The sequence below is a fragment of the Bathycoccus prasinos genome, assembly GCF_002220235.1.
Source record: "Bathycoccus prasinos genomic : Chromosome_1".
Taxonomy (NCBI): Eukaryota; Viridiplantae; Chlorophyta; class Mamiellophyceae; order Mamiellales; family Bathycoccaceae; genus Bathycoccus; species Bathycoccus prasinos.
In genome coordinates, this window is record NC_024008.1 from 86,020 (window position 1) to 111,859 (window position 25,840).

General features: G+C 48.4%; 13 protein-coding genes across 13 annotated transcripts; 8 read left to right on the plus strand and 5 right to left on the minus strand.

Moving 5' to 3' along the window:
- Positions 1–81: 81 nt before the first annotated feature.
- Positions 82–1,779, plus strand: Bathy01g00510 (unknown protein; the record flags this gene model as incomplete). The annotated part of the gene is made up of 1 exon (XM_007515322.1): positions 82–1,779. The coding sequence occupies one exon, from the start codon at positions 82–84 to the stop codon at positions 1,777–1,779; it is 1,698 nt and encodes a 565-aa protein (XP_007515384.1).
- Positions 1,780–1,930: 151 nt separating this feature from the next.
- Positions 1,931–3,928, plus strand: Bathy01g00520 (predicted protein; the record flags this gene model as incomplete). Its single annotated transcript, XM_007515360.1, has 1 exon — positions 1,931–3,928. One exon carries the CDS (start codon positions 1,931–1,933, stop codon positions 3,926–3,928), a length of 1,998 nt encoding a protein of 665 aa, XP_007515422.1.
- A 152-nt stretch (positions 3,929–4,080) lies between these two features.
- Bathy01g00530 (unknown protein) lies at positions 4,081–5,832 on the plus strand (the record flags this gene model as incomplete). The annotated part of the gene is made up of 1 exon (XM_007515294.1): positions 4,081–5,832. The coding sequence occupies one exon, from the start codon at positions 4,081–4,083 to the stop codon at positions 5,830–5,832; it is 1,752 nt and encodes a 583-aa protein (XP_007515356.1).
- Positions 5,833–6,001: 169 nt separating this feature from the next.
- Bathy01g00540 (AAA family ATPase, CDC48 subfamily) lies at positions 6,002–8,545 on the minus strand (the record flags this gene model as incomplete). Its single annotated transcript, XM_007515492.1, has 1 exon — positions 6,002–8,545. The coding sequence occupies one exon, from the start codon at positions 8,543–8,545 to the stop codon at positions 6,002–6,004; it is 2,544 nt and encodes an 847-aa protein (XP_007515554.1).
- Positions 8,546–8,684: 139 nt separating this feature from the next.
- On the minus strand, positions 8,685–11,831 carry Bathy01g00550 (unknown protein; the record flags this gene model as incomplete). Its single annotated transcript, XM_007515100.1, has 1 exon — positions 8,685–11,831. One exon carries the CDS (start codon positions 11,829–11,831, stop codon positions 8,685–8,687), a length of 3,147 nt encoding a protein of 1,048 aa, XP_007515162.1.
- Positions 11,832–12,166: 335 nt separating this feature from the next.
- On the plus strand, positions 12,167–12,967 carry Bathy01g00560 (predicted protein; the record flags this gene model as incomplete). Its single annotated transcript, XM_007515572.1, has 1 exon — positions 12,167–12,967. The coding sequence occupies one exon, from the start codon at positions 12,167–12,169 to the stop codon at positions 12,965–12,967; it is 801 nt and encodes a 266-aa protein (XP_007515634.1).
- A 387-nt stretch (positions 12,968–13,354) lies between these two features.
- On the plus strand, positions 13,355–15,625 carry Bathy01g00570 (isopropylmalate isomerase large subunit; the record flags this gene model as incomplete). Its single annotated transcript, XM_007515461.1, has 1 exon — positions 13,355–15,625. One exon carries the CDS (start codon positions 13,355–13,357, stop codon positions 15,623–15,625), a length of 2,271 nt encoding a protein of 756 aa, XP_007515523.1.
- A 63-nt stretch (positions 15,626–15,688) lies between these two features.
- Bathy01g00580 (Protein farnesyltransferase, alpha subunit/protein geranylgeranyltransferase type I, alpha subunit (ISS)) lies at positions 15,689–17,005 on the minus strand (the record flags this gene model as incomplete). The annotated part of the gene is made up of 1 exon (XM_007515615.1): positions 15,689–17,005. One exon carries the CDS (start codon positions 17,003–17,005, stop codon positions 15,689–15,691), a length of 1,317 nt encoding a protein of 438 aa, XP_007515677.1.
- Positions 17,006–17,467: 462 nt separating this feature from the next.
- Positions 17,468–17,962, plus strand: Bathy01g00590 (predicted protein; the record flags this gene model as incomplete). Its single annotated transcript, XM_007515314.1, has 1 exon — positions 17,468–17,962. The coding sequence occupies one exon, from the start codon at positions 17,468–17,470 to the stop codon at positions 17,960–17,962; it is 495 nt and encodes a 164-aa protein (XP_007515376.1).
- A 461-nt stretch (positions 17,963–18,423) lies between these two features.
- Positions 18,424–20,736, minus strand: Bathy01g00600 (ATP-dependent chaperone ClpB; the record flags this gene model as incomplete). Its single annotated transcript, XM_007515323.1, has 1 exon — positions 18,424–20,736. The coding sequence occupies one exon, from the start codon at positions 20,734–20,736 to the stop codon at positions 18,424–18,426; it is 2,313 nt and encodes a 770-aa protein (XP_007515385.1).
- A 437-nt stretch (positions 20,737–21,173) lies between these two features.
- On the minus strand, positions 21,174–21,476 carry Bathy01g00610 (unknown protein; the record flags this gene model as incomplete). Its single annotated transcript, XM_007515420.1, has 1 exon — positions 21,174–21,476. The coding sequence occupies one exon, from the start codon at positions 21,474–21,476 to the stop codon at positions 21,174–21,176; it is 303 nt and encodes a 100-aa protein (XP_007515482.1).
- A 495-nt stretch (positions 21,477–21,971) lies between these two features.
- Bathy01g00620 (predicted protein) lies at positions 21,972–23,564 on the plus strand (the record flags this gene model as incomplete). The annotated part of the gene is made up of 1 exon (XM_007515711.1): positions 21,972–23,564. One exon carries the CDS (start codon positions 21,972–21,974, stop codon positions 23,562–23,564), a length of 1,593 nt encoding a protein of 530 aa, XP_007515773.1.
- Positions 23,565–23,897: 333 nt separating this feature from the next.
- On the plus strand, positions 23,898–25,829 carry Bathy01g00630 (zinc/iron permease; the record flags this gene model as incomplete). Its single annotated transcript, XM_007515553.1, has 1 exon — positions 23,898–25,829. The coding sequence occupies one exon, from the start codon at positions 23,898–23,900 to the stop codon at positions 25,827–25,829; it is 1,932 nt and encodes a 643-aa protein (XP_007515615.1).
- Between the last annotated feature and the right edge of the window lie 11 nt (positions 25,830–25,840).

Here is a 25,840-nt window from a genome sequence, read left to right on the forward strand (position 1 = left end):
CAAAAATTACGCGCGCACAAACAACAACAGAAAAGAATTGACTACTTTTAATAGTAAATTATATAGTAATACTTCAAAAGAATGCCGCCAAAGAAAGGAACGAAACGCAAAGCGGTTGCGGCGAGTAAAAAAGATGCGGATGCGGATGCGGCGGCGGCGGCGGCGGCGGACGTCGTCGTCGACGACGACGGCGGCGGCGAGAAGGAAGAAATCGAGATTCCAAAAGTAACGGATGGAATTGACGGCGAGAAGGACGAGGGTGGTGGTGACGGTGGTGACGAACAAGAACAACATCCAACAGAAGAAAAAAACGAAAAAGACCAGACGACAAAAACGGTAAAGAGACAGAAGAAGAGCAAATCGCCGTCGTCGAAAGAGGAGAAAGCGGTGGGCAACGACGAGAAAGATGGTGGTGAAGATAATAATTCTCCCAAAACGACGACGACTGCAACAAAGAAATTTTCAGAGGAAAAGAAGAAAGTTCGAACGCCGCCGCCGTTGGAGTATCCAACGCTCGAACAGATTCGAGGATTCGTTCCAGCCGTCACGTGCGATCACTTTGAGGCGAAATTTCGCGACGTCGAGGATCCGCAATACGATCAGAACCAACTTGAAGTATTCAACGCTTTGATAAAGTTTCCGGTCAAATCGCAGTTGCAATTCATCGAGGAGAGCGACTCGTTGGCTGCGCTCAGGAAGACGTTGGCGAGTCACAACGCAAAAGTGTGGTTGCATACGAAGAGCATGGTTGCAGCGGAGAAAGAACTGGACAAGTTACCGGAAAAAGTAAGCCAAGCGTTGAAAGCTTTGTACGATTCCAATCACATGAAAGAAGATGCGCTTGATTTTCGCGTTTTATCTTTCTTAGCGCAAATGAAGGAAGAGAGCGCACTTTTAGCCATCGAGGATTTGTCCAATCAAAACTTAGATGTGATTAAGAACGTATCCGCGTATTTCAAAGGCGTTTGCAGAAGAAGGAACGACGAGAACAAAGATGGAGTTCAGTTTGGATCGATGGGCGGCGGCGCCGGAGGGACTCAAGAACAAGGCCACGCGTACAATCCAGCGTTGCAGGATGTTCAAAACGCGCTCATGCGCGGTGTCATTACGCCCATGGTAGGTACGGCTATGGAGCGATTGTTCACGTCTAATCCGGGCGTTCAATTTGACGCCGCAGCGTGGGAAGAATTCACGCAACTCAACGAGATGATGGCGATGAATTGCATCGACGAGACGTTCATCGAGTTACAGAACGCGAGAGGCGGCGTGCGTAACCCGAACGGCTTGTTCGTCTCAAAAATTCGAAAGTTTCTCGGACAAATGCGGAACAATTTCGGTGGTGGTCATGGTGGTGGGCACTACGGAGGAGGTGGTGGAAATTTCGGTGGTCGAGGAGGAAGAGGGAACAATTTTAATAACTACAACAACAACAATAACTTCGGAGGAGGAAGAGGAGGTGGCGGCGGCTACGGCGGCCAAGGCGGTGGCGGCTACGGCGGCCAAGGCGTGGACGATCAAACGCTCAGAAGTACGCTCCCAGCGTACGCGAACAGAATAATCACTTGTATTGAGAAAGGCCGTTTCCAACGAAACGCCATCGACGAGCGCATGCTCTCCGCCTTGTCTCAAGTTCGCGACCCCTCGGCGATGGAAAAAATTGTCACGGAAATGGAAACCGCGAACGTGGACAACGTCCGAAACGTCGCCGGGTATTTCATGGGCATCATTAGAAAGAACAAAAATAGCAGTGGTGGTGGTTACGGAGGGCAGTTTCAATAAATACACATTTCTACTTTTGCTTTTACGTTCTCGTTTAAGAAGCACTTCTTCCTCGCTCTTTATGAGAGAGTATAAAAAACAAACCTTCCTCGTTGCTTTCATCAGAAATTTCTTCACTTGCAAAGAGAGAGAGAGAGAGAAAAGGGTAACGATGCGCCGAGCGTCTACCACCACCGCCTTGGCCGCCGCTCGAAGAGCTCTTTTGAGCGCATGGAAGTCATCGCGCGCGGGCAAAAATTCTTCTTCTCTCGGGGATACAAAACTCGTCCTCGCGTCGTGTTGCTTCTGTTCTTCTTTTTCTTCGAGTCCGTCGTCGTTTCAACAAACTCTTCCCGAGAAAGTCTTCGAAGATGCTTCTTCGTCTTCGTTCGGCGGTGGCAACCAAAAGAGAGCGACGGACGCGATACACAGAAGCGAGGAGAAGCCGTCCTCTTCGGCGACAGCTGGAGCAGTCAGTCAGCTGGATTTCGCGACGCTCGTGAAACACCCGGAAGGCGCGGAGTCGCCGATGAAATTCTATGAGCGGTTAGCCGAAGAAGGCGTGTTGCAACGAGACGAGAAACAGGTGAAAGCGCTTTACGTGCTGGATAAGTTTTATCACAAAGTCATGGGGAAAGACGATAGTAATAATGATAGTAATAGCAGTAGTAGTAGTAGTAGTAGTAGTAGTGATAACAGCAGCAGTCGCGGTACTAGCAACGAGGAGAATAAATCGTGGTTTCAAAAGCTCTGGGATCGAACGAACAAGTCAGACGCCTCGACGCTGGCGGGTGAAACGAGCGCGGGCGGGGTGTATTTATACGGCGGACCTGGGTGCGGTAAAACGTTCGTTTCCGATTTGTTCATGGCAACGTTACCAAAATCTTTCTCGAAACGCGTGCATTTCCACGCCTTCATGATGGAAACGCACGGAGAGTTGCACAGGTTAGCCCAGATGAAAAAGAAAACGGATAATGTTTCGAACGAAGATACCGTGAAGTGGTTCGCGGATTCCTTGGCGGCAAAAGTAGACGTGTTGTGTTTAGATGAGTTTCAAGTGACTGATGTCGCCGATGCAATGATCATTAGACGATTACTCGATAGATTGTGGGAGAATAACGTGCGAGTGGTGTGCACTTCGAACCGAGCGCCGGACGAGTTGTATAAAAACGGATTGAATCGGAAACAGTTTTTACCATGTATTGAAGGCATAAAAAGTCGAATGCAAGTGCACGATATGGACTCAGTGTTCGATTACCGGATGATTGGATCAGTTAACGTGCACGGGGTTTGGAAAATGATCGGGGAAAGTGATAAAACCGACGAAGAGGCTAAACAAATCGCGCACGATTGGTTGGAAGTGAAGACGCAAAACCTCGCCGGCGAACGGACGTTGAGGGAATTAGAGGTGGCAATTTCTGGTAGAAGTCTACGGATTAAACAAGCTGGGGGTGGCGTTGCGCGAATAGAGTTCGACGAGCTGTGTGACGCGAATTTAGGACCGTCGGATTACGTCGCTTTGTGTTCAACCTTTCACGCCATTGGAATTGAAAACATACCGAAATTGTCTTTAGACCGAGTCGATTTGATGCGCAGGTTCATCACGTTCATCGACTGCGCATACGAGCACAAAGTGAAGCTGATAATCACGGCCTATGCGAAACACCCTGACGATTTACTCGTGATAGCCGACGCAAAATCGTTTGAATGCGACACTCGAGACGAGTTCTTTGCCTGGGATCGCGCGAAATCTCGTCTCAACGAAATGCAAACGGACGAGTACACGAAATCCAGTTGGAAGCCAAAAACCTCAAAATGGCTTTTAGAACAATCTTTTTCTCTTCGAGAGAAAATCAACGTCAACGTTCTGCGAGGATTATGGCAACGCTACGACAAAACCAAAAACGGAGTCTTGGACGAATCCGAATTGGCGTATTTACTCGCCGATTTGAACGAGCTCAAAGTCGGCCATCGAAACGTCTCCAAAGACCAACTGGACCATTCCTTGAGAGAACTCACCCGAAGGCGATGCGGAAGTCGAGGCGATGGATTTGTCACTTTCGACGATTTCGTAGAATACGGAAGGAAAGGCTTCGATAAGATCGAACTCCCGCCCGAGGATCTCGAAAAAATTCGGTGCGCGGAAGGCGACCTGATACCGTCGCTTTAAAAATAATAATTAAAATAGTGCACGAGTCGGTCGACTTCAAAAAAGGTTTTTTAAAAAGAATTGGTCGACTTCAAAAAAAAAGACCAACCAAATGCGTGTTGGGCAAATTTCAAAGACCACATAAGTATCACACTCCCCAACTTAATACTAAAATGTCTTCGTCTCAAACGCTCATAACGAAGAAGAAGACGAAGAGGAAAAAATTGGACGCTTTTACGGTGTTCACCTTTCTCGCCTTTTACTTCAAGTCCGATTTCGCGTTCTTCGTCGTCGCGTTTCTCATAAAGTACCTGCTTTTTTTCATCCCGAAAAGGAAAACGACATTTTTTAATCGAGGATGGGGAAACTTTGAACTGGTGAAACAAATGCGAGCGTCGGTGGTGAAATCAGTCTCCAGTGGACGCGGGTTTGTGAACGACGCGATGGTCGTCCAGTGGGACCCGTTCGGAGAAATCGTTCAAACCGAGGTGGACGGTTGGAACGTCGTGGAATGTGCAGATATCGATTCCACAGAGAATTCGACATTTTTGTCGAAGATTTTGCCAAAACACAAACGTGTGGGCTCAAGAAGAACATCCGAAGGAAAAGATGAAAAAAAAACAAAAACACAAACAACGAAAACACCCAAAAGTGGTGGACGAAAAAGGGAGAACTCTCTACAAGAAGAAGAAGAAGAAAAAAGAACAACGACGCACACCATCAACTGCGACACCGGGATTTTTAAAATCAAAGAAGTCGCTTCGCTGTGCAAGAAATCCAGAAACTTATCCGCTTTACAAAGTGGGGAGATACTGAGAGTGTGGAAATCGTCCTCGTCTCGGAGATTGGACGATAGGAAAGTGAAACGGGTCGCTATCGTGTTACCGTTTACGGGCGATACGACGTTCGCGTTTCGAAGACGCACGGCGGAGAATTTGCTGACGGCGCATTATAAAGAGAACGATGCGATGGAAGATGAAGCAATGGTCGTTTTAATTCCCGAGTTTCCGTTTTATGGGAAACGGAGAGTGGTTGGGCAACCCACTCATGTTATTAGCACCGTGAGCGAGTACATTTTAATGCACTTGATTGGATTGAGAGAGGCGTGTGGATTAATCGAATGGGCCAGAGATACCTACGGCGACGAAGTTTCCATCGCAATCGGTGGTTGCTCTATGGGCGGTTACATTGCAGCGAACGCAGGTATTCTTACCTCTCGCGGCTTTCATGGGGACGAGAATACGAACACGAAGAAGAAGGTAGGGAACAACGCGAACAAAAAGTTGGGCGTGGTGAGCGTGTGTTCGTGGCACAACTTTGAAAAATCATTCGCTCCAAACTCGTATTTGTATTTAAGATTAGATCGAGAGCAGCTCTTGATTAAGGATAGTTACGTGGAAAACATGATCTCAGAGATCGTGTTATCCTCGGAAAGCGAAGCGTCAAGTTCTTCCGATGAACTTTCTGGCGAGAAAAGACAATCATCTCGACGCGTCTTTGGAGAATCAAACGTAACCTCGGCGCCGGAATCACCTCGCTCGATCAAGAGCAAGAGCACGTCGACGTCATCCAGTTTGTCCAAGGATGACAGCATATTCGAAAACCTAGACTGGAAAGCCGTTCTGAATCGAACGTTGCAACGATTAGTTGGCATCGAGCGTTTGATGAAAGCGAGCGGAGGCGCGGGAATTTTTGAGCACAAGTTGGACGCAATGGTGGCTCACTTCGCCAAAAGAGATAAATTAATCACGTCTGATTACGATGAAGTTGGTGCAATTATGAGCCGGTGTACCGCGTTAACGAAACTAGACGGTGTTGCTTTCACGTACGATTCCGGTGATCATTTGAAAAACGTGATCAACTCAAAAGCCGCCATCGTGCCCGCTTTCCTCGAGGCGTTCAAGCGCATGGAATCGTCGAGATGATATGTACTATGCGTGCATACATGTATATTTTTTCTGTATTTATTATTTTTTGCTCAATGACGATACGATTCAGCTCTACGTGAATATACGTCGGACCCTCGGGGTGTGAGGAGGGCGAGATCATGGTAGATGTATACATTTCTATTTTGTTGTGTTGTTAAAAAACTTTTCATGCCCATTTGTTGAGTACCTTGAGAAAATGCGCGTGACGAATGCTCGTCGCCCCTATATCTTCTCTCAACGCGGCCATCGCCGCTTCTCTCACTATTCCTCTTAAATCTGCGCCAGTTTTCCCCTCAGTTCGCTCGGAGACATCTTCGAGATTTACGTCTTCGGCTAAAGAAACCGCTCTGGCGTGGACGTGTAACGCCTCGAGGCGTTCCTCCGGTGTCTTTAAAGCTCCAACTTCTAAAATTAAATCAAATCTACCCGGTCTCGTTAGTGCTGGGTCTAAAGCATCTAGTCGATTCGTCGTTGCTATGACTAGAACTGATGATGATGATGACGACGACGAAGGAGAATTGGTGCTCATATTACTAGTACTACTGTTAATACTGCTCAAGCCGTCCATTTCCGTGAGTAAGGCTGAGAGTACTCGAGCTGCTGAATCGTGAGAACCGGCACTGGAAGATCCTTCTCCTCCTCCTCGAGATCCGGACATGCCATCAATTTCATCTAGAATAAGCACCGCGGGTGAGGCTTTTCGAGCCTTTAAAAACGCGTCCGTGAGTATTTTTTCACCTTCGCCCAAGTACATCGAAAAAACATCTGCGGCAGAAAGCGAGAACACGGTTGCACCGGAAGCAGTGGCTGCCGCTCGCGCTAACGTCGTTTTCCCACCACCCGGTGGACCGTGTAATAAAATGCCTCTTGCTGGTTGAATGCCTAATCGTTCAAAACTGTTTTTCTTTTTCAAAGGCCATTCGATGGCGCGCACTAAGCGTTTCTTCACTTCGAACAATCCTCCGACATCGTCCCAGCTCGTTTTAGCGACATCAGCGACCGAAGCAACGTTTCGGATTACTGTCGCCCGAACTTTCGACGCCGCTTCGACAAAATCACTCGAACGCACTTTGACATCATTATTGTCGTTTTGGGTATTCAGTGCACACCGCTTCACCGCAACCATAGCAGCTTCTCGGCAGAGACTTTGTAAATCGGCACCCGAGTAGCCTTTCGAGTTTTTCGCGACCGTATCAATGTCGCGCTCAAAGTCGAAGTTGTTTTCAGTATCATCTATTGGCACGTTCCGCAAATGCACCCTCAAAATCAGTGATCTCTCGCTCGTATTCGGTAATGATGTTTCGATTTCCCGATCAAATCGTCCCGGTCTTCGCAACGCTGGATCGATGGTATTTGGGCGTGTTGTCGTCGCAACGACAACCGGGGACTGCCCCCATTGCTTTGTGCCATCCATGAGCGTTAAAAGTTGTGCAACTACCCTGTTTTGATGCTGTGAAGAATTCTTTGTTCGTCTCGGTGCAACTGCGTCTATATCATCCATCAGAATAATCGATCTTTTGTTCCCTCCCGCGCTACTGCCACAAAATTCTCTCGCTTTCTGAAAGATGTTCCGAACGTTTCTCTCCGCGTCGCCGGCGTATGCGCCATTATTGTATACATCACCTGCGCTCATAGAAAATATCCGAACATCAATTCCTATTTCACTACATGCTTCCCTGCACGCGGCACGAACTGCCGACGTCTTACCAGTCCCGGGAGGACCGTGGATTAAAACGCCGCTTGGGAAAGACGCGCCGATCGAGGCTGCAATCCCCTCGTACTGTTTAGGCCATGCGATTGCCTCTCTCAGCGCACCGAGAAGTTCATCGCACGCCACGAGTTCGTCGTCCGCGCTCCACGAAGATGAAGTAGAAGAAGTAGACGCACCCCCTAAACGCCTGACGCTTGTTCCGTCGCCATCCACAAGATCGATAATCGTCCGGTGCGTTATTCGATAGCACTGCTCCTCGCTCGACGAAGACGGCTCACACTCTCGCACTCTCAAAACCAAACTCTCCTCCGTTTCTCCAAACATCAACGTGCACTTCCCCGAGACTACTCTGTGCGCCAACGCTCTTCTCACCTCTTCCGTTCGTCTCGTCGTACCGTCCTTCTTTGCTCTGCCATTCATAACTTCCACGCTTACGCGCGAGCAGTTCACCACCGCCGAAGGAGAAGCAGACATCATCGTTTGCACTTCAATCGTACACCGATCGTCCTCGCGCTTCTCGCTCCTCTTCTTCTGTCTCTGTCGCAACGCGTTTAACGTTTCCTTCGCGTCTGTGAAAAAATGTTCCTCTTTCGACGATTCGTCTTCTTTGGAGTGATTTTGCAGAAAGACGAAAACGCCGCCGTCCAAGACTGCTTCTTCATCCGCGTCGTCGTCGTCGTCGTCGTCGTCTATTCTTCTTCTCGCTAACCCGGATTGCTTCACGGGCGTGTCAAGCGCACCACCGTCTTGCCGCCATCCTTGTTCGCGTTTTGGATGTGCCATCGCGAGGAGCGATGTCCTCGAAGAGTTTTCAGCAACAATCGACACGCGAACGAATTCGCCGCATTGCGCGTGCAATCTGTGCAAGTCGGAGGCATTCAAAAAGATTCGAGTCGAAGCCGTCGAAGAGGGAGAAGAAGGAAGGAGTCGCAGGGAAGAGAAGGAGACGCTGCTGGAATGTGTGCGCTCTTCATCCGTATTCTCTTTTGTCGGGGACATTTTATAGTATCGTCGTCATATTATCACACGTAGCGGAGTTATAGACAATAAAAATGAAGTTTTGAAGAAGCACAACTTGAATTAAAAACGATATAAATATACAAACGTCGTCGTGCGCGGATCATCATCAGCATCATCATCATCGAGAACTTCGAGTTTCGATTTCGCGTCTAAACTCCAAAGCAATTTCGTCGATTAACTCGTCGCTTTTTTGTCGAATAGCCTCCTTCTCGCGTTGGACTTCCAATCTCGATTGGAGCCTCTCTTCCTCTACTTTTCGCAACAATTCTTCTTTTTCCTTGGCGAAACTCGCTCGGGCGGAGGATAAAGCGTCGTTGACGTCTTTGTTCGATTGTAGTTTCATTTCGGAGACGGTTTGAAAGTTTTTACGCTCAAACTCTTTCGCCTTCGCTTCGGCGGCGTCGACTTTTAACTTCATGGCTGCTTCTCGTTGCTTGAAGTCTTCTTCGAGCGCGGCGAGTTTCGCGTCGAGCTCGAGTTTGTTCCGGGCCAACACTTCTTCCTCTCTCTTTTGCGCCGCGACTACGTTGGTGTCTCGTTCTTTCGCGAGCGCCTCTTTCGACGCCTTCAAATCTTTCTCCAGTTGTTCCAATCGCTCGCTGTCTTCGTTTTCCAACGCGAGCTTCAACGCAATTTCCGCGTCTTTACGCGCTCTCTCAAACTCTTCTTGGCTTTCTTTCAGTTGTTGAGATAAAACGTCGATTTTTTGCTTCACCTCGAGCGCCGTTTGCTTTTCCTTCTCGACAAAGTCTTTCTTCATCGCGTCTTCTTTGGCGATGTATTCTTTCTTGAAGAACGCGAACGAGTGCTTGGCAATTTCAGCATCCTTCTTAATCTCTTCAATCTTATTCTCATAGAATTGCTTCACTTCCATGTTGTCCGAGTTGGCGCCTTTTTGCCCGGAGAAAGAAGGAAGAGACGGTGCCGATACCGACTTGGCGGAGGTAGTGCTATTTGCGACAGCGGAAGACGCCTTGTACATCTCGTTCTCCATGAGACGTTTAAAAGCGTTTCGCTCGGCTTTTGCATATTTCACCTGCGCGACGACGGCTTCAATCTTGGCGTCATTCTCTTTCATGAGTTGCGCAACCATTTCAATTTCTTCGTTTTCGAAAAACTTGCTCACTTTGTTCAACAGAACGTCGTTTTCGCGGCGAATAGTTTGCAGTTTCGAGTCAACGATGGCGGAAATCTTAGCATCGTCGAGATCCTTTTGTCTGCTCAAAAGACGTTTCGATTCTTTCTCTGCTTTTCTCTCGGCAGCTTTTTTGGCTTTGATTTCAGCAGCAATTCGTATCGCTTCTTTATCGGCCGCGAATTTTTCTTCATCTTTGAATCCCGTGTTGACGAGCGCGTTCGCGGTTGATCCAATGGCGCGCGCTGCTCCGCTAATTGCTCCGAAAGGTTTGAGATCGTATTGCTTCATAATAATGCGAGCTAAAAACGAAAATGTCACGAGGAAAAACACGTTTCGCAACGTGTAATCGATGGTGCCGTCGCCTCGGATGATGGCAAGAAATTGTCCCGGAGCTACATCATCGCCTGGTATCATGCTCGCCGCGCGTTTCTTAGCACGGGAAAGCTCCCCGATCGACTGATTAATCGATGCCACTTTTGCTTTCTTTTTTGCAGCTGCGGCTTTTTGTGCAGCTTTCTTCTCTTTCTTCGTCATGGGCATAGCCGGAGGTTGGGTCGAGCGCGAAATATGCGCCAACTTCTTCACCGACGACGTTGCCGCTTGGACCGGTTTTCTCACAACTGGCGGTGCATTTTGATAGCAAATGATACACGTTGCAACGGATAAGGCGATCGCTAAAAACTTTTCCTCGTTGTCCATGCGAGTCCACATGTTCGGAGGCCCGGGCAAATCAAATCTCGCGTCCACGCGCTTCCATGCTTTTTTAATCTGCGCAGTCTGCTCTCTGCTCACGGATTCAGCTATGATGCTAGAAGATGATTGCGTGACTGGTTTTGATTTATACGCGATACCAGAGGTAGAGAATATCGTGTTGTTCTCGCCGATTTTCTGACCCCACTCTTTCGATGTGACGTTTGGCGAGGACGAGGAGGACGAGGAGGAGGAGGTCGGAGGAACGACTAACACGTCCCAAACGGCGTCAACGGCGTATGCAAACGAAGCATAACCAGCCGAGGAGTAAAACGACGTCTTTCCAACTCGACCGGAGTGGTCACCTCGCGTTTCTTCTCCGTGATTATCATGATCATTATCGTGGTCGTGGTCGTGGTCGTGGTCGTCTTCCATTTCAACGTCTTCCTCTCCAACCCAGGAAAATCCAGCGTATCCAGGCGCGGAATAGAACGACGCCATACCAGACATGCCTCCATTCTTACCTTGAATCGATAAGTTTGGTTTGCTTGTTTCGCCTCTTTTCGCTCTGAACTCCTCCGCGATGGCGTTCAACCGAGCGTACAAGTCGCCTTCTTCGTCCTTCTCCTCGCGCGTAACTTCCATCAAAGACGACGCAGAAGCAGTCGATTTCAGGACTTCTTCTTGCTTTTTGCGGTGTTCGCGAATGATCGCGTCCAACCGCCCTTGCATATCGTCTTCCTTTTCTGGTTCGTTTTTGGCGACTGCCGCGGAAGGTCCTTTTTCCTCCTCCTCTCGTAACTTTTTCATCGCTTCCTCCGCGTACGCGTCGCAATACTCTTGCGATCTCTTCGACGACGCTTGAATTGCCGCGTTTACCATCGTTTCCGTGATGTTTTCCTTCGTCGTCACCGATGATGAAAAACTCGTCGTCGTTTTTCTTTGCTCGCGAAAGGACATCGTGATTGCGTTTAAGCGCGCGTTTAAATCTTCTTCTGATGATGATGATGATTGAACAACAAAATCTCCCCCTTTTGCGGTTGCTTTTGAACTCTGCGCGTTTGCTCTTCCTACGCCTTTACCACCGCCATACGAAAAGCAATACACCGACGATCCATCTTCGCATATGATCTCCGTGCACTCGTTTGGCCACTGTTGTCGATAATACATTTTCGTGGGTTCCTTCGATGTCTTTTCTGGTCCCAAAGAATACACGATGTTCGCGTTGTCCCCGACGTTTCGTCTCGAGCTCCTCGCGCGCACGGATTTTCTTTTATTATTCGTATTAGAATCATCATCATCATCGATATCGTTTTGTCGACGCGCCGGGTTCGCAAAATCAGCAGATCTCGCTCTTCTTCCTCCTCCTCGAGTCGTCGTCTGCGACGTACTACTCCTCATCATCGCCGGAGCTTTGCACGAGGAGGACGTCTCCATCATAGATATCAATTTTTTTGTTGTCTGAAGTGTGTGGTGTGAAGAAAACAGAGAGAGAGAGAGTGAGAGAGAGAGCGAGAGAGTTAATTAATCTGATTTTGAGAGGAGAAGAGTCTGTCGTTTTGTCTCAGGAAAGACAGAGAGTGCTCACAAGAGGAGGAAGGGAACAAAAAAAGAGAATAAAATGACGTAATATTGTGAAATTAAGCGCACAATTAACTCGACCACACACACACACACACACACAAAGGGTATAGTATTCATCACGAACACGCGACATACATACATACGTATAAGAAGAAGAAGAAGAAAACTTTGAAAAATAGTTATTAAGAATGGGGATCATTAAAGCGCAATCGTTCGACGAACCGTCCGTTTTGAAGCAAATGCCTTCCGCGGAAGATCCAAAAGTGAACGCCAAAGTGGTTGACTTTGGGACGTGTCAATGCATGAAAATCGAAGTGACGAAAGGCGTGGATTGGAAAAGCTGCATGGGAATCCTCCCGGGCGCGCCGGCCACGTGCCAAACCAGACACGTGGGTATTTGCGTGAAAGGCGAATTGAACGTCGTCATGGACGATGGGACGAAGTTTGACATAAAAGAAGGCGACTCTTACTTGATTGAACCGGGACACATTTTCACGGAAACGAAATCGGACGTGGAAGCGTTTGAAATCGTCTCGAAAGTCGAAGGCGCCGCTTCGGCCGGAGGTGCGTCCACGTACATGATCGGCGACACTTCCGAAGAAGCGAAGGAAAACAACGCGTCGTTCGACGTGAAACGGTTCGACGACCCGAACGTCACGACCAAAGAGATGAAAAACGGGAAAGCGTGCGTGTGCTTTCTCGGTAACAAACAAGCGAAAGGCATGGTGTGTTACCTTCAGCCTGGATGGACCTGGGCCACTGGGGCGAAAGCGTTGTTACCGGAAGATAAACAACATCTCACCGCGTGTCCCGCCAGGCACGTCGGCTTTATTAAATCCGGTACGTTTGGAATGACCGACGTCGAAACCGGAACGGAAACCGTCGCCAAGGCGGGTATGTGCTACTTGTGCGAAGCAGGGCACGAAGCTCGCGTCATCGGTGACGAACCGGTGGAATTCATCGAGTTTGAAAGCGTCGGGCCTTTTTAATTTTGTATTATTTGTGTCTGTTGTCTTCTTCTCTGTATATAATAGTCGATGTTTGTGATATAAATTTGTATATAAAAGCATGTCTCTGTCTCTCTTGTGTTTTTGTGAGATCTGGCCCCCTCTCAGATATTTTTTTTTTAGCTCGCGAGAAAGAAACAAAAAATTTCCTCCTAAAACGACGAACGACTTCTTCATAATAATTAAAGCGCAAACACAAAGAGCGGCGATCTTTTTATCGTTAAGAAGAAAACTACTTTACTGTCGCATTTATACACACATCCAAACGACGCGATGATGAATTCTTCTCGTCCTGTTTCTGTCCACAGTGGATTGTCCTCCTCCTCCTCGCAAAAAAGATCTTCTTCTTTGTCTTCTTCTTCCTCGACGATGACGAGTAGTGGAAAAAAGAAATCTGTGTTGGCGGCGATTAAAATTGGAAGACATCCAACTTCCCATCGCCGCGCTTCTCTGTTTTCATCAATCTCCCCGAAGGCTGGCATGACCATGTACGACAAAATTGTCCGCGATCACACGATTGCCACGGAAGATAACGGGACAAAGTTAGTGTTCATCGACAGACACATGGTGCACGAAGTCACGTCGCCGCAAGCGTTCGAGGCTTTGCGTTTAGCCGGGAGAAACGTGAGAAGACCGGACAACACGTTGGCGACGGTGGATCACAACGTCCCGACTTCGGACCGATCGAAGTTTGAAAGCGTGGAAACGTTCATCACGGAGATGGAATCGAGAGTGCAAGTGGTGCAGATGGAGGAGAACGTGAAGGACTTTGGCATCACGTATTTCGGGATGGAAGACAAGAGACAAGGAATCGTGCACATCATCGGGCCGGAACAAGGCTTTACGTTGCCGGGGACCACAGTCGTGTGCGGGGATTCCCACACGGCCACGCACGGTGCGTTTGGTGCGTTAGCGTTTGGTATCGGGACGAGTGAAGTCGAACACGTGTTGGCCACGCAAACGTTGTTGCAAAAGCCGAGCATGAATATGAACGTGAGAATCGACGGCAAGTTGATGGATGGCGTCACCTCCAAAGATTTGATCTTGCACGTGATTGGAAAGATTGGTACCGCCGGGGGTAACGGGTCTGTCATCGAGTTTTCTGGCGAAGCCATTCGTGAGTTGTCCATGGAAGCGAGAATGAGTATTTGCAACATGGCGATTGAAGCTGGCGCGAGAGCCGGAATGATCGCGCCGGATGAGATCACCTACGAATACTTGAAAGGCAGACCGATGGCGCCGAGTGGTGAGACTTGGGAGAAGGCGGTGGCGTACTGGAAAACGTTAGGTACCGATGCGGATGCCAAGTTTGATAAGGTTGTGGTTATTGACGCGAAGGATATTGAACCGACCGTCACGTGGGGAACGTCGCCGCAAGATACCGTCGGCATTTCCGGCGTCGTGCCAAACCCGGACGATTTTGACGAATCCAGGGCGAACGCGATGCGAAGATCGTTGGAATACATGGGTTTGACTCCAGGGACAAAAATGAAGGACGTTGCGGTTGACAAGGTGTTCGTCGGATCGTGCACGAACGGGAGAATTGAAGACCTCAGAGCCGTGGCCGCCGTGGCCAAAGGCAAGAAAGTTGCCAGTTCCGTGTACGCCATGGTGGTCCCGGGTTCGGGTATCGTCAAAGACCAAGCCGAAGCAGAGGGTTTGCACACCGTCCTGATTGAAGCCGGTTTTGATTGGAGAGAACCGGGGTGCTCCATGTGCCTCGCCATGAACCCGGATAAGTTGTTGCCGGGTGAACGATGCGCTTCGACTTCAAACAGAAACTTTGAAGGTCGTCAAGGGAACGGCGGCCGAACGCACTTGGTGTCGCCAGCCATGGCTGCTGCCGCGGCCATTACTGGTAAGTTGTGCGATGTCAGAGAAATCGGTTCTGGTGCCGGTTTGACTGGCGACGACGTCCCGAAGAAAGTCGACAAGGACTTTTTGACAAACCAATCCATCGTGCCGCCGCGACCGAGAGTGGACCAAGCGAAATCTGGCAGCGGTAGTAGTGGTATGCCGACGTTTACGACGCTCAAAGGTAAAGCCGCTGCGATGGACTTGCAAAACATCGACACGGACATGATTATCCCGAAGCAGTTTTTGAAAACCATCAAACGAACCGGATTGGGCGTTGGCGCGTTTTACGAAATGCGATTTAACGCCGACGGCTCGGAAAAACCGGACTTCGTCTTGAACAAACCAGAATGGAAAGGAACCTCGATCTTAGTTGCCGGCGATAACTTTGGTTGCGGCAGTTCCCGAGAGCACGCGCCGTGGGCCATCAACGATTTGGGAATCAGGTGCATTATCTCCACCTCCTTCGCGGACATCTTTTTCAACAACTGCTTCAAGAACTCCATGTTGCCGATTGTTTTGGACGAACCGACGGTGAGAACGTTGATGCAAGACGCCAACGAGATGAAAGAGCTAGAAGTCGATCTCGCGGCGCAAACCATCACGAGAGCGGATGGTTCTAAGATTTCCTTTCAAGTTGACGAGTTCCGCAAGCACTGCTTGTTGAATGGCTTGGACGACGTTGGATTGACGATGTTGAAGAACGACCAAATCGACAAGTTTGAAATCGAACGATCGCAGAAGTACCCGTGGCTGGACGGTGCGAGGGAAATGGCTGCGCGTTAAAAAGCGATTGTTATATTAATACGCTAACACTCTCTATATATTGCTATCATCTTTAATTCATACCTATAACTTTTTGCAAAAGCGACTAAATATTGTACACACGTATTTACTAAAGGATGCAAGAAGGCGAGCTTCATCCCCGTCTTCGTACTTTGTCGCCCACGGCACGTCTCGCACTTTGATTTCGTCTGCCTCATTATTATTATTTATCGCAAACTCTATTTCCTCCGCGACGATTTCGTTTCGAACGTCGTCGTCAGAGCATTTGAGGAGCACATGCGCCAACACCGTTTTACGATGGTGCCATAGCGTTTCCCGTCCGCGAAACGCCGCAATCTTTTCGCGCACGAAACGGAATTCGTTAACGATCACTTCATCGAAGAATCTCTTCTTCACTGCATCGTAGTGAAGTAGTCGATCGTAAACTGAGCGAATTACTGCGCGTCGAAAATGCCACGCGCTCGGATCGGAGGAAGAAATGTTTGTTTCTGATTCTCGCAAGACGCTCTTCGCCCGTTCCAAGAGCTCATCCGGTTCGTTCACGTTTTGCTTCACATGGACGAGTTCAAAGACGAACAACTTGTGCGACCACGCGGCGTAATTGCTCAGCTTCCGTCGACACGTTTGTTCGCACGCGAGAGTTTCTCGTTTGTATACATTATTTAATAACAATAATGATAACATCGTCGTATCCCTTCGCGCGTTCCTTGGTATTAGGTGATTCCTTCTCTCCGCGCAGCCTCCTCCGTGAAAACAACACGTCATAATCACCCACCTTCTGTGCGCAAACGCCGCCGTGGACTTTGGAAACTTTGTTTGTACGAACGTGGCAAACATCATTTCTCGTTCCATCTCTTTCATCCTATTCTTCTCTTGATCATCACTCGTCGTGTCACCGTCCTTTTCCAACGCTTCCAAGACTCTTCTTTTTCTCACGTTCCAACCGGATAAACTGTCGCCAGTGAGCACGCATAAAAGTACTTTCAAATCATCATCCAAGAAGGCATCATCGTCATTCTTTTCGTCCTTTTTCCTCCTCAACTGAGAATACACGTAGTTTAATACGGGCACTATAACGTGCGCGTTAATCGCCAGTTTATGTTCTCGGACGCAAAACGAGCGATAAAACAACTTTAACCGCTTTCGGTCGTTTTCGTCTTCTTCATCGTCGGCAAACTTTTCCCCTAACAACTCTCTCAAATGCTTCCACGGAGGCACAAACGCCAGCTCGTTTAAAGAGAAATCCGAGGAGATGATTCTGAGTAACTCTGACGCGAGTTCTTTGCCATCAAAATCATTCTTGTCGTCGTCTTTTCCTCCTACTCCTTCTTCTTCTTCTTCTTCTTTGTCTTCTTCGCCTTGTTGTTGTCCCATCATCATCTTAACATCATCAAATTTCTCTTCTTCCGAAGAATTTTTCTCAAGAAACAAATTTTAAATTATTTTTTTGTGTCAAATTGCAAGACAGAAGAAAATATCTTTCACTTTTTCTCATCATACATCATACAGTTCCCTAAAACGACCAAAAAATTCTCTTCTTCGATCTCTCATCACATTTCGCCAGAATTGTATTCGTGTTCTCTCTCTGACTACACTCATCACAAAAGAGAGCACACAAATAGTAATTAATCATCAAGGATGATGACGACTTACACGAGATCATCCTCTCTCTCGTTCCTCATTTTCGCCCTTTTCACCTTTACCTTTTCCCCGAGCTCTTTCAAAGGAGTGAACGCTTCCGCGTTCCTCGCGACGGACAAAAATTTCGACTCCGCGGTTTTAGGATCGAACAAGAACGTCTTCGTGAAATTTCTCGCGCCTTGGTGAGGCCACTGTAAGAGCATGAAACCCGCGTGGGACAAGCTCGGCAGTAAATACAAAGATCACGCGTCGGTGATGATCGTGGACGTGGATTGCACCGCGGATGGCGCGCAAACGTGTCAGAAAATGGGCGTGCAAGGGTACCCGACGATTAAATACTTCCTCGCAGGGGACAAGAAAGGGAAGGATTACCAACAAGGGAGAGATTTCGACGCAATGCTCGCGTTTACGAAGAAAACCTTAGACGTGGAGAAGTGCGACGTGAAGACGAAGAAAGCGTGCAAACCGAACGAAATCGCGTTGATTGAGAAATTCGACGGGAAGACTTCCGCGGACATCGCGGAAGAATTGAAGAAACGATCGGAGGAGTTGAAGACGATAAAGTCAGACATGAAGGCGGCGAAGCTGGAACACAACACCAAGGTCGCGACGTGGAAGAAAAGAGAGGCGGCATTGAATAAAGGGGAGGCTATTTTGAAGCAGTTGGAGCAGTTGAGGAAGAAAGACGAGTTGTAATCGTCGCCCTTTCTTATAAAGGCAAAGTTTCCGAACAATGATGTTTAACATAAATAGTGTGTTCTTAAAATCTTCTGCGACGAGAGGAGGCGGAACCAACCAATTTTTTTCTTAACGATATTAAAACAAAGAGAGAGATAGAAATCCAGTAGATGCAAATTAGTGATATCATATTCCAAGAAAGTCACACTGCGTGATTGTGGATTGATTGAAGCGTGTCGAAAGAGATTTTATCCGGGTGGTTTTAATTGGGAAAAAAATGTTGGGGGGGACGCGTAACGAGGAGAGGAGGAACAAGAAATAATAAGGAAGCACTTAGCGTGCCAATTCATTCAATTCAAGATTCAAGATAATATTTGTGATTATTTTTAAAAGCCAAACTCTTCTATGATGTTTTGTTGTTGTTTTTGTTTCTTCGCAGTACTGTAGCAGTTGTGTGTTGATCGTTCATCGTTTTATCTCTAAAGCTCGTCCTCGTCGTCGTCGCTCGCTTCGGTGATGTCGTAGATTTTTCGCACAATCTTTTGACCGTTGGCGAGGCACAAGCCGTGTCTATCCGCGGTGACTAAAATCGTATCGTCTTCGTTGAATTTGCCCTTCAAGATTTCCGTGGACAAGTTCTGTAACAATTGTTTTTGAATGGCACGTTTGACCGGACGAGCGCCGTATTGCGGATCGTAGCCTTCTCTCGCCAAATATTCAACCGCGGATTTGTCGTATTCAATCGCCATGCGTTGGCCATCGACTCTGTTGGACAAGTTCTTGAGTTGTAATTGGACAATCTCTTCGATTTGCGAATGGTTGAGCGATTCAAAGCAAATAAACTCGTCGATTCTGTTGATAAATTCTGGTCTGAAGTGCGATCGGACGTGTTGCATGACGGCGTCTTTCACGTTACCTCTTCCTCTTCTTTTGTTTTGGTAGTTCATTTCGTCCGAACCCAAGTTCGAAGTCATGATAATCAAGCAGTTTCTAAACGAAACGTTTCTACCTTGAGTATCCGTCACGTGGCCTTCATCCAACAACTGCAACAAGACGTTAAAGACATCGACGTGCGCTTTTTCAATCTCATCGAACAAGACGACCGAGTACGGCTTTTGTCGAACCGCGTCGGTGAGCATCCCCCCTTCGTCGTAGCCGATGTAGCCTGGCGGTGCGCCAATCAATCTAGCCACGGAGTGTTTTTCCATGTACTCGGACATGTCCAAACGCACCAACGCTTGGTCCGAGTTGAAGAGATACGATGCTAAAGCCTTTGCCAATTCTGTCTTTCCGACGCCAGTTGGACCGAGGAACATGAACGAGGCGACCGGCCCATTCGGATCGGCGAGATCCGCGCGCGAGCGTTGCACGGCTTCGGCGACGCATGTGACCGCTTCTTCTTGACCAATGACTCTTTCGTGAAGTTCCGATTCCAATTGCAACAATTTCTGTTTCTCCGAAGAGACCAATTTCGCCACCGGTACGCCGGTCCATCTGGACACGACTGTCGCGACGTCTGCATCCGTCACCTCTTCTCTCAACATCACCCCACCACCTTGTAAGGACAACACTTCGCCTTCCGCTTTCTTCACCTCGTCTTCCACGCGCTCTTTTTCCGCTTCCAATTTGGCGAGGTCGCTCTTGCAATTCGCGAGTTGAGCTTTGTACTCGTCTGGCGCGTCCGCGGCCGAGGCCAACTGTACTTTGGCGTTGGCGTTTTGAATCTTTCTCACCGTGTACGCCAACTGCGCTTGCGCTTGTCTGTACGCGTTCATGCACGTCATTTCACTCGTAACTTTCTTTTGCAGCTCCTTTCGTTTCTTCTTCTCGTCGTGCAATTGCGCGGCGAGCTTTTGCAATTCCGCCGCGGCGATGTTGTTTTGACCAGCCTTTGCGTTTTCGCTTCTTTGCTTCAACAACAACTGATTGCGTTCTTTTTGCAACTGCTTTATTTTTCGGTCGCACACGTCTAACGCTTCCGGTTTAGACGATTTGTTCATTCTAACCGCCGCGGCGGCTTCATCGAGCAAATCGATCGCCTTATCTGGTAACTGACGTCCGCTGACGTACCTGGCCGATAACTGCGCCGCCGATAACAACGCGCCTTCCGAGATGGCGATGTTGTGGTGCTGTTCGTATCTCGGTCTCAACCCGCGCAAAATAGAAACGGTGAAATCAACGTCCGGTTCTTCCACTGGAATTTGCTGAAATCGACGTTCCAAAGCCGCGTCAGTTTCGATGGATTTCTTAAACTTATCCACCGACGTGCACCCGATGCACCTCAACAAACCTCTCCCCAACGCCGGTTTCAAAATAGCCGACCCGTTGTTCCCATTCGGCGGCGGCGGAATCAAGTTGTGAATATCGTCGATGAATACAATCACTGGCTGATTCTCGGCTTCGTCGACAACTTCTTGCACGACCATAGACAATCTCTCTTCAAACTCCCCCGGCATTTGACAGCCGGCGCCAACCGCGCCTAAATCCAACTCCAACAACTTCGCGTTTCTCAGCGACAAAGGCACGTCACCAGTCGCGATTCTCTGCGCCAAACCTTCCACAATAGCCGTCTTACCAACACCAGATTGGCCCAACAAAATCGGGTTATTCTTCGTTCGTCTGGACAAGACGTGAATAGCTCTTCTCAACTCGTCGTCTCTCCCGACCAACGGGTCCAACAACCCTTTCTTCGCTTCGTCCGTCACGTCCGTACAAAATCGTTCAATCGCGGATAACTCTTCCTCTTGCCCAGGCATCCCACCACCTTGCATTTGTTGCTGTTGTTGCTGCATCTGTTGCATCATCAGTTGCTGTTGGTTCTCCGCATCGCCGCCATCGGAGGCGTCCCCGTTGCTTTCTTTCTTACTCGCCGCGTTGTTCGTGCTGCCAGATAAGACGCCTGGTCCAGAGGTGGCCACCGCAGCGCCCTATTAAGTTTTTTTTTATTCGTAAAAGGATGAGAGAAATACGGTCGGTCAGTAAATAAGAATACACACACATGCATTATGAACAGAGCATGCAAGTCTTCTCGCGTTTTGTGAGAACAAACGAGAGAGAGTCACATCAAAACCGGAAAAAAGAAGCCTCTCCGATGAAGATGAAACGATGAAATGATGACGGCGGCGAGAGAGAATTTGGACCCAAAAATCCAATCGCGCTTTTCAGGTTTATCCACTCTCCATCTTCCTCTCTCTCGCGTGACAACACGCGTCGTCCATCTCGCGTAATATCAACACTCGCAAAAGATAAGACGCGTTGTTTTTCTTTCACACACGAGCAGAGGCATCGTCATCACCATCATCATCATCATCAAAGAGATGATGATGATGATGATAAAAGAAGACCATCGAAAGACGACGGCTACGACGAAAAGAAGAAGAAGAAAACGCACCATGAAAATATTCGCGATTTGATTCCGAACTTCCCGGTTGTAATAAATCAACGCCACCGCGCTCGCGCCGCACGCGATTAACGTGGCCATCTTTGATTTGTCGTCTCTCAGGAGCGACGCGATGAGATTATTATTCGTCATTATTGTTCTGTGTATTACTTATTATAAAGTAGTAGTAGTACTAATATGACGATTTTGGATTCGATTGCTTTTTTTCCCTCTCGTTGTTGTTTTGGTCTGTCTGTCTGTCCATTTTTCTTCTCTTTTTTCTCTCGAGCAAAAAGCTTCTTCCTCATATTTTTTCATTCATCATCGCAGAAAAAAAAAGAAGAAAAAAAAAAGCAAAAAATTGCAGATGAAGTCTAAACGAGTCTTTGGGTGTAGCAGCCAAGAATACGAGGAGGAGGATTTAGCGTACGACACTCCGGAGAGAAAGAAGAAACAAAAAGGAGGAGGAAGGAGCAATAGCGAAGCGGTGAATAATAACGGTACGTTTTTTGTTTTTACGAGTTTGATTTAAAAATTGAATTTTTATGCGCAGATGATACAACGACGACTTCTAAGAATGAGAATAAAGACGATGGAAGACTTTTAGTGGTGGACGATGATAACTTACCGGACGAGCCGTACTTACCCATGTCGCAAGTGCGAGAGGACGAGGAGAACAACAACAATATTGGTGAAATTCCAATGTCGCAAATGCGACAGAACCCGAACATTTTACGCGCGAGTGAACCCCTCATCGTGCAAGATTATTACACGAAATCACGGGAAAGGAATAAAGGGAAAGTCGTGAACGATCCGGTGCATAATCACATGTATTTTAGCGGGAAGTTGTGCGACGTGATCGATACGCCGCAGATGCAAAGGCTGAGGGAGTTGAAGCAGTTAGGGACGGCGTATTACGTTTTTCCGGGAGCTTCGCATAATAGGTTTGAACACTCGTTGGGGACGTCGCACTTGGCGAGCAACGTGTACGAGACTTTGACGAGGTCGACGCGATCGTTGAAATGGGACGCGGAGGATAAGTTATGCGTTCAATTAGCCGGTTTGTGTCACGATTTAGGCCATGGGCCGTATTCGCACGTGTTCGATAACGAGTTTTTACCGCTGAGATTAGGCAAAGCCGAGGCAAAGAAGTGGAGTCACGAGGACATGTCGTGCGATATGTTCGAGTGGCTGGTCGAGGACAACGGCGTCGACTTATCGCCTAGAATTGTCCAAAAAGTGAAAGATTTAATCAGTTCGAACGATTCTGGGTATAAACAGAATAAGTTTTTGTTCGACATCGTGGCGAATAAAAGAAACAGCGTGGACGTGGATAAGTTTGAGTATTTGATGCGAGACTCGAAAAACACCGGCATATCCGCTTCGGTGGACATGAACCGGTTGATTTCGTTCATGAAAGTCATCGACGACGAGATTTGTTTCAAAGCGAGCGAGGTATACAACGTGTACAGATTGTTTGATATGCGCGCAAATATGCACCACGTGGTGTACACGCATAAAAAAGCGAAGGCGGTGGAGTATATGATTGTAGACGCCATGGTCGAAGCAGACGTTGGATGGAACGGTCGAATATCGCACGCCATTCGAGACCCGAAAGAGTTTATTAAACTGGACGATACGATCGTGAAACAAATCGAATTTTCGAACGAACCAGAGTTACAAAAAGCGCGCGATATAATTAAACGATTACGAAAACGAGATTTGTACGTTTTTGTCAACGAATACACGGTCCCGGAGGAGTATTTGAGCGATTTCAAAGACGTCACGGAGGAAGATATCTCCACTTCGTACGAATCCAATAGCACTAGCAACACCATACCGGGCGGCTTGAAACCTGAAATGATCATCGTTCACAACGTCAAAATCGATTACTCCATGAAAGACAAAGATCCAGTCTCGAGAGTGAAATTCTTCCAAGAATTAACCGACGAAGAATCCTTCCACATCGACCGATCGAAAGTCTCCTCCTTGTTGCCGACCAACTTTTTAGAACGCAAAGTCAGAGTGTACTCGAGAATTCGCGACCACGACGTGGAAGAAGCCATCGCGAAAGCTTTTTCCAATTTCCAGAGGAAAATGTACGGCGGATGTGAAATCCAAGCGACGCCGTCGAGATCCCGGAAGAAGCGAGGCCATTCGCTCGGTCACGAAAGCCAGAGAGAACGAGGTACCGCGACGACGCCAAACGGGACCCAGCGTTCGGCGCATACGGATGTATAATAAAAAAGAACACAACAATACCACATAGCTACATTTGCCGCTGCTTTGACTAGTAATAATAATAATGACAACAAATACACAACAACACTTTGAAATACACGTCGATTGCACGACTTCGCGTTCATTTGATTTGACTCGTCTTTTGGTCGTTGAGCCAAAAATTTGCCGTTGTTTTGATGTAACTTTTTGCTTCAGAATTATCGGGGAACGACCCCTCGCACGCGTTGAATTAACTCTCTCTCTCGGTCCTAAAGAACAGCTCTTGATTATTAGTCACAGGACGCGCGAGAGAGCACGACAAAGCCAGCATCAACATCATAAATCGATATAAAAATGGTCGGGGCTGCCGCGGAAGGTGCACTTTCCAGCGACGATGTCGTCGCCGCGGTCACTCCAACGTCCGTTTTCGTCTTGACGCTTCTGATGGCATCCATGACCGGTCTCGGCTCTGTTCCATTCTTTTTACTCCCGAAAGGGGAGAAACTCTCCCCGTTGTACGCCGGGTTAGCGAACGCCATCGCGTGTGGGGTCATGCTCGCGGCTTCTTTCGATATGGTTCACGAAGGCCAACCGCACGGTCCCGGTCTGGTGGTTTTTGGATTGTTCTGCGGGGCAACTTTTATTGCTTTTTTGCAGAAAATTTTACGCGCGCACGAAGACGTGTCGTTTGCGAATTTAGTCGGCGCGGATGCACGGAAAACGTTACTCGTGGTTGGTATCATGACCGCGCACTCGTTCGGAGAAGGGTCGGGCGTCGGGGTGAGTTTTTCAGGAGTCCACGGGTGGGCGCAAGGGTGTTTGGTGACGTTTGCCATCGGCGTGCATAACGTTCCGGAAGGTTTGGCGGTGTCGACAGTGTTGGCGAGTAAAGGCGTGAAACCGATGCAGTGTTTGTTTTGGTCTGTCGTGAGTTCGTTGCCGCAAACGGTAACGGCGGTGCCGTCGTTTTTGTTCGTGGAAACGTTTACGAGCTTGATGCCGTTTGGAGTCGGTTTTAGCGCCGGGTGTATGATTTGGATTGTGTTCGCGGAGTTGTTACCGGACGCGTTTGAAGGCGCGGAGGATGCGAGAGCAGTGGCAACGGCGGCAACGATGAGTGCGGCAGCGTTGGAAGGGTTTCGGATGGCCATGCAAAGGCTGGACAACGAAGATGGGACATTACGAGCTCCGACGTTGAAAGATTTTGGTTTAGGAGGAGACGACGTGGGGAGCGGCGGGGGCGGCGGGAAGAGTACGTTTTATTTAGCGCTTGCGCCGGCGTTTATAGCCTCGTTCGCGCTGTTTACGTTACGCTTTACGAACAAGAAAGGGATGTTGCTCGTCGAGCGCTTGTTTAGGGACAAGGTTCGAAGAAATGATGAAATAGATATGAACAGCAACAACAACAATATTGAAGGAGACGTGTTGAAATCGTCCTCGGCGCGTAGGAAAAGTAGTTTTGAGGACGGTAAAATAGGCGCAACGTTAGGGATTGCGAGTGGTGTGTTGATCGTCATGGGTGTACGCGCGATGTTACTCACGCTTCGCGCTATTTATTACGGAGGAGTAGTGGAGATTGTATTCGCCGTCGTCGGCGTGATGCTGGCGAGATTTATTCTGTTGCGACTCCCAAAGCTTGTCTTCTTGGACGCGTTCTCCTCGTCTGAGAGTGCAGAGAAGAACTCGACAACCACAAACAGTAGCAGTAGCCTCGCGAGCCTCGCGAACGGGTGGGATGCCATCGACGGCGCCTTTGAGGCGTTCATCGTGTCCATCACGTGCGTTTCCCTCTCCGTCCTCGATGGCGTCCGCTTCGCCTCCGCCTCTGAATCATTAGAGAACATTCACATCGAATTTCCGGCGTGCATCCGTGCTCTTGTGAGAACCGCTCCAGCAGCTTTGAGCGCGTTTAGCTGTAAAGCCGGTAACGCTTCTGAACTTGCGCTGCGCGCTTCCCTCTCGGTAGGTTTCGCCTTTTTCTTCTCCGCCGTCGTCGCGGCCAAGTTTGTGAAAGTCTTCAAATCCGAGCGCGACTTGAACAAACATCTGGAAGAATCTTCTGGTAAGAAAAACTTGTTCAAAATAGAAGGTTTATTGGAAGCTGCGAGTTGTTTGATGTGCGCCTACGCCTTCTCCAGAGCCTTGTGGCCTCGCGCTACCAGAGAAACCAGAAGAGGGAGCAACGACGAACAAGCCGGTTTGATGTTAGGATTGATGTTAGGGGTGAGTGCGAACGTGGCGCTTTTTGCGTTGGGTTCAATGACGCCGTACACGGACGCGCTTTGATTGTAGTGTAT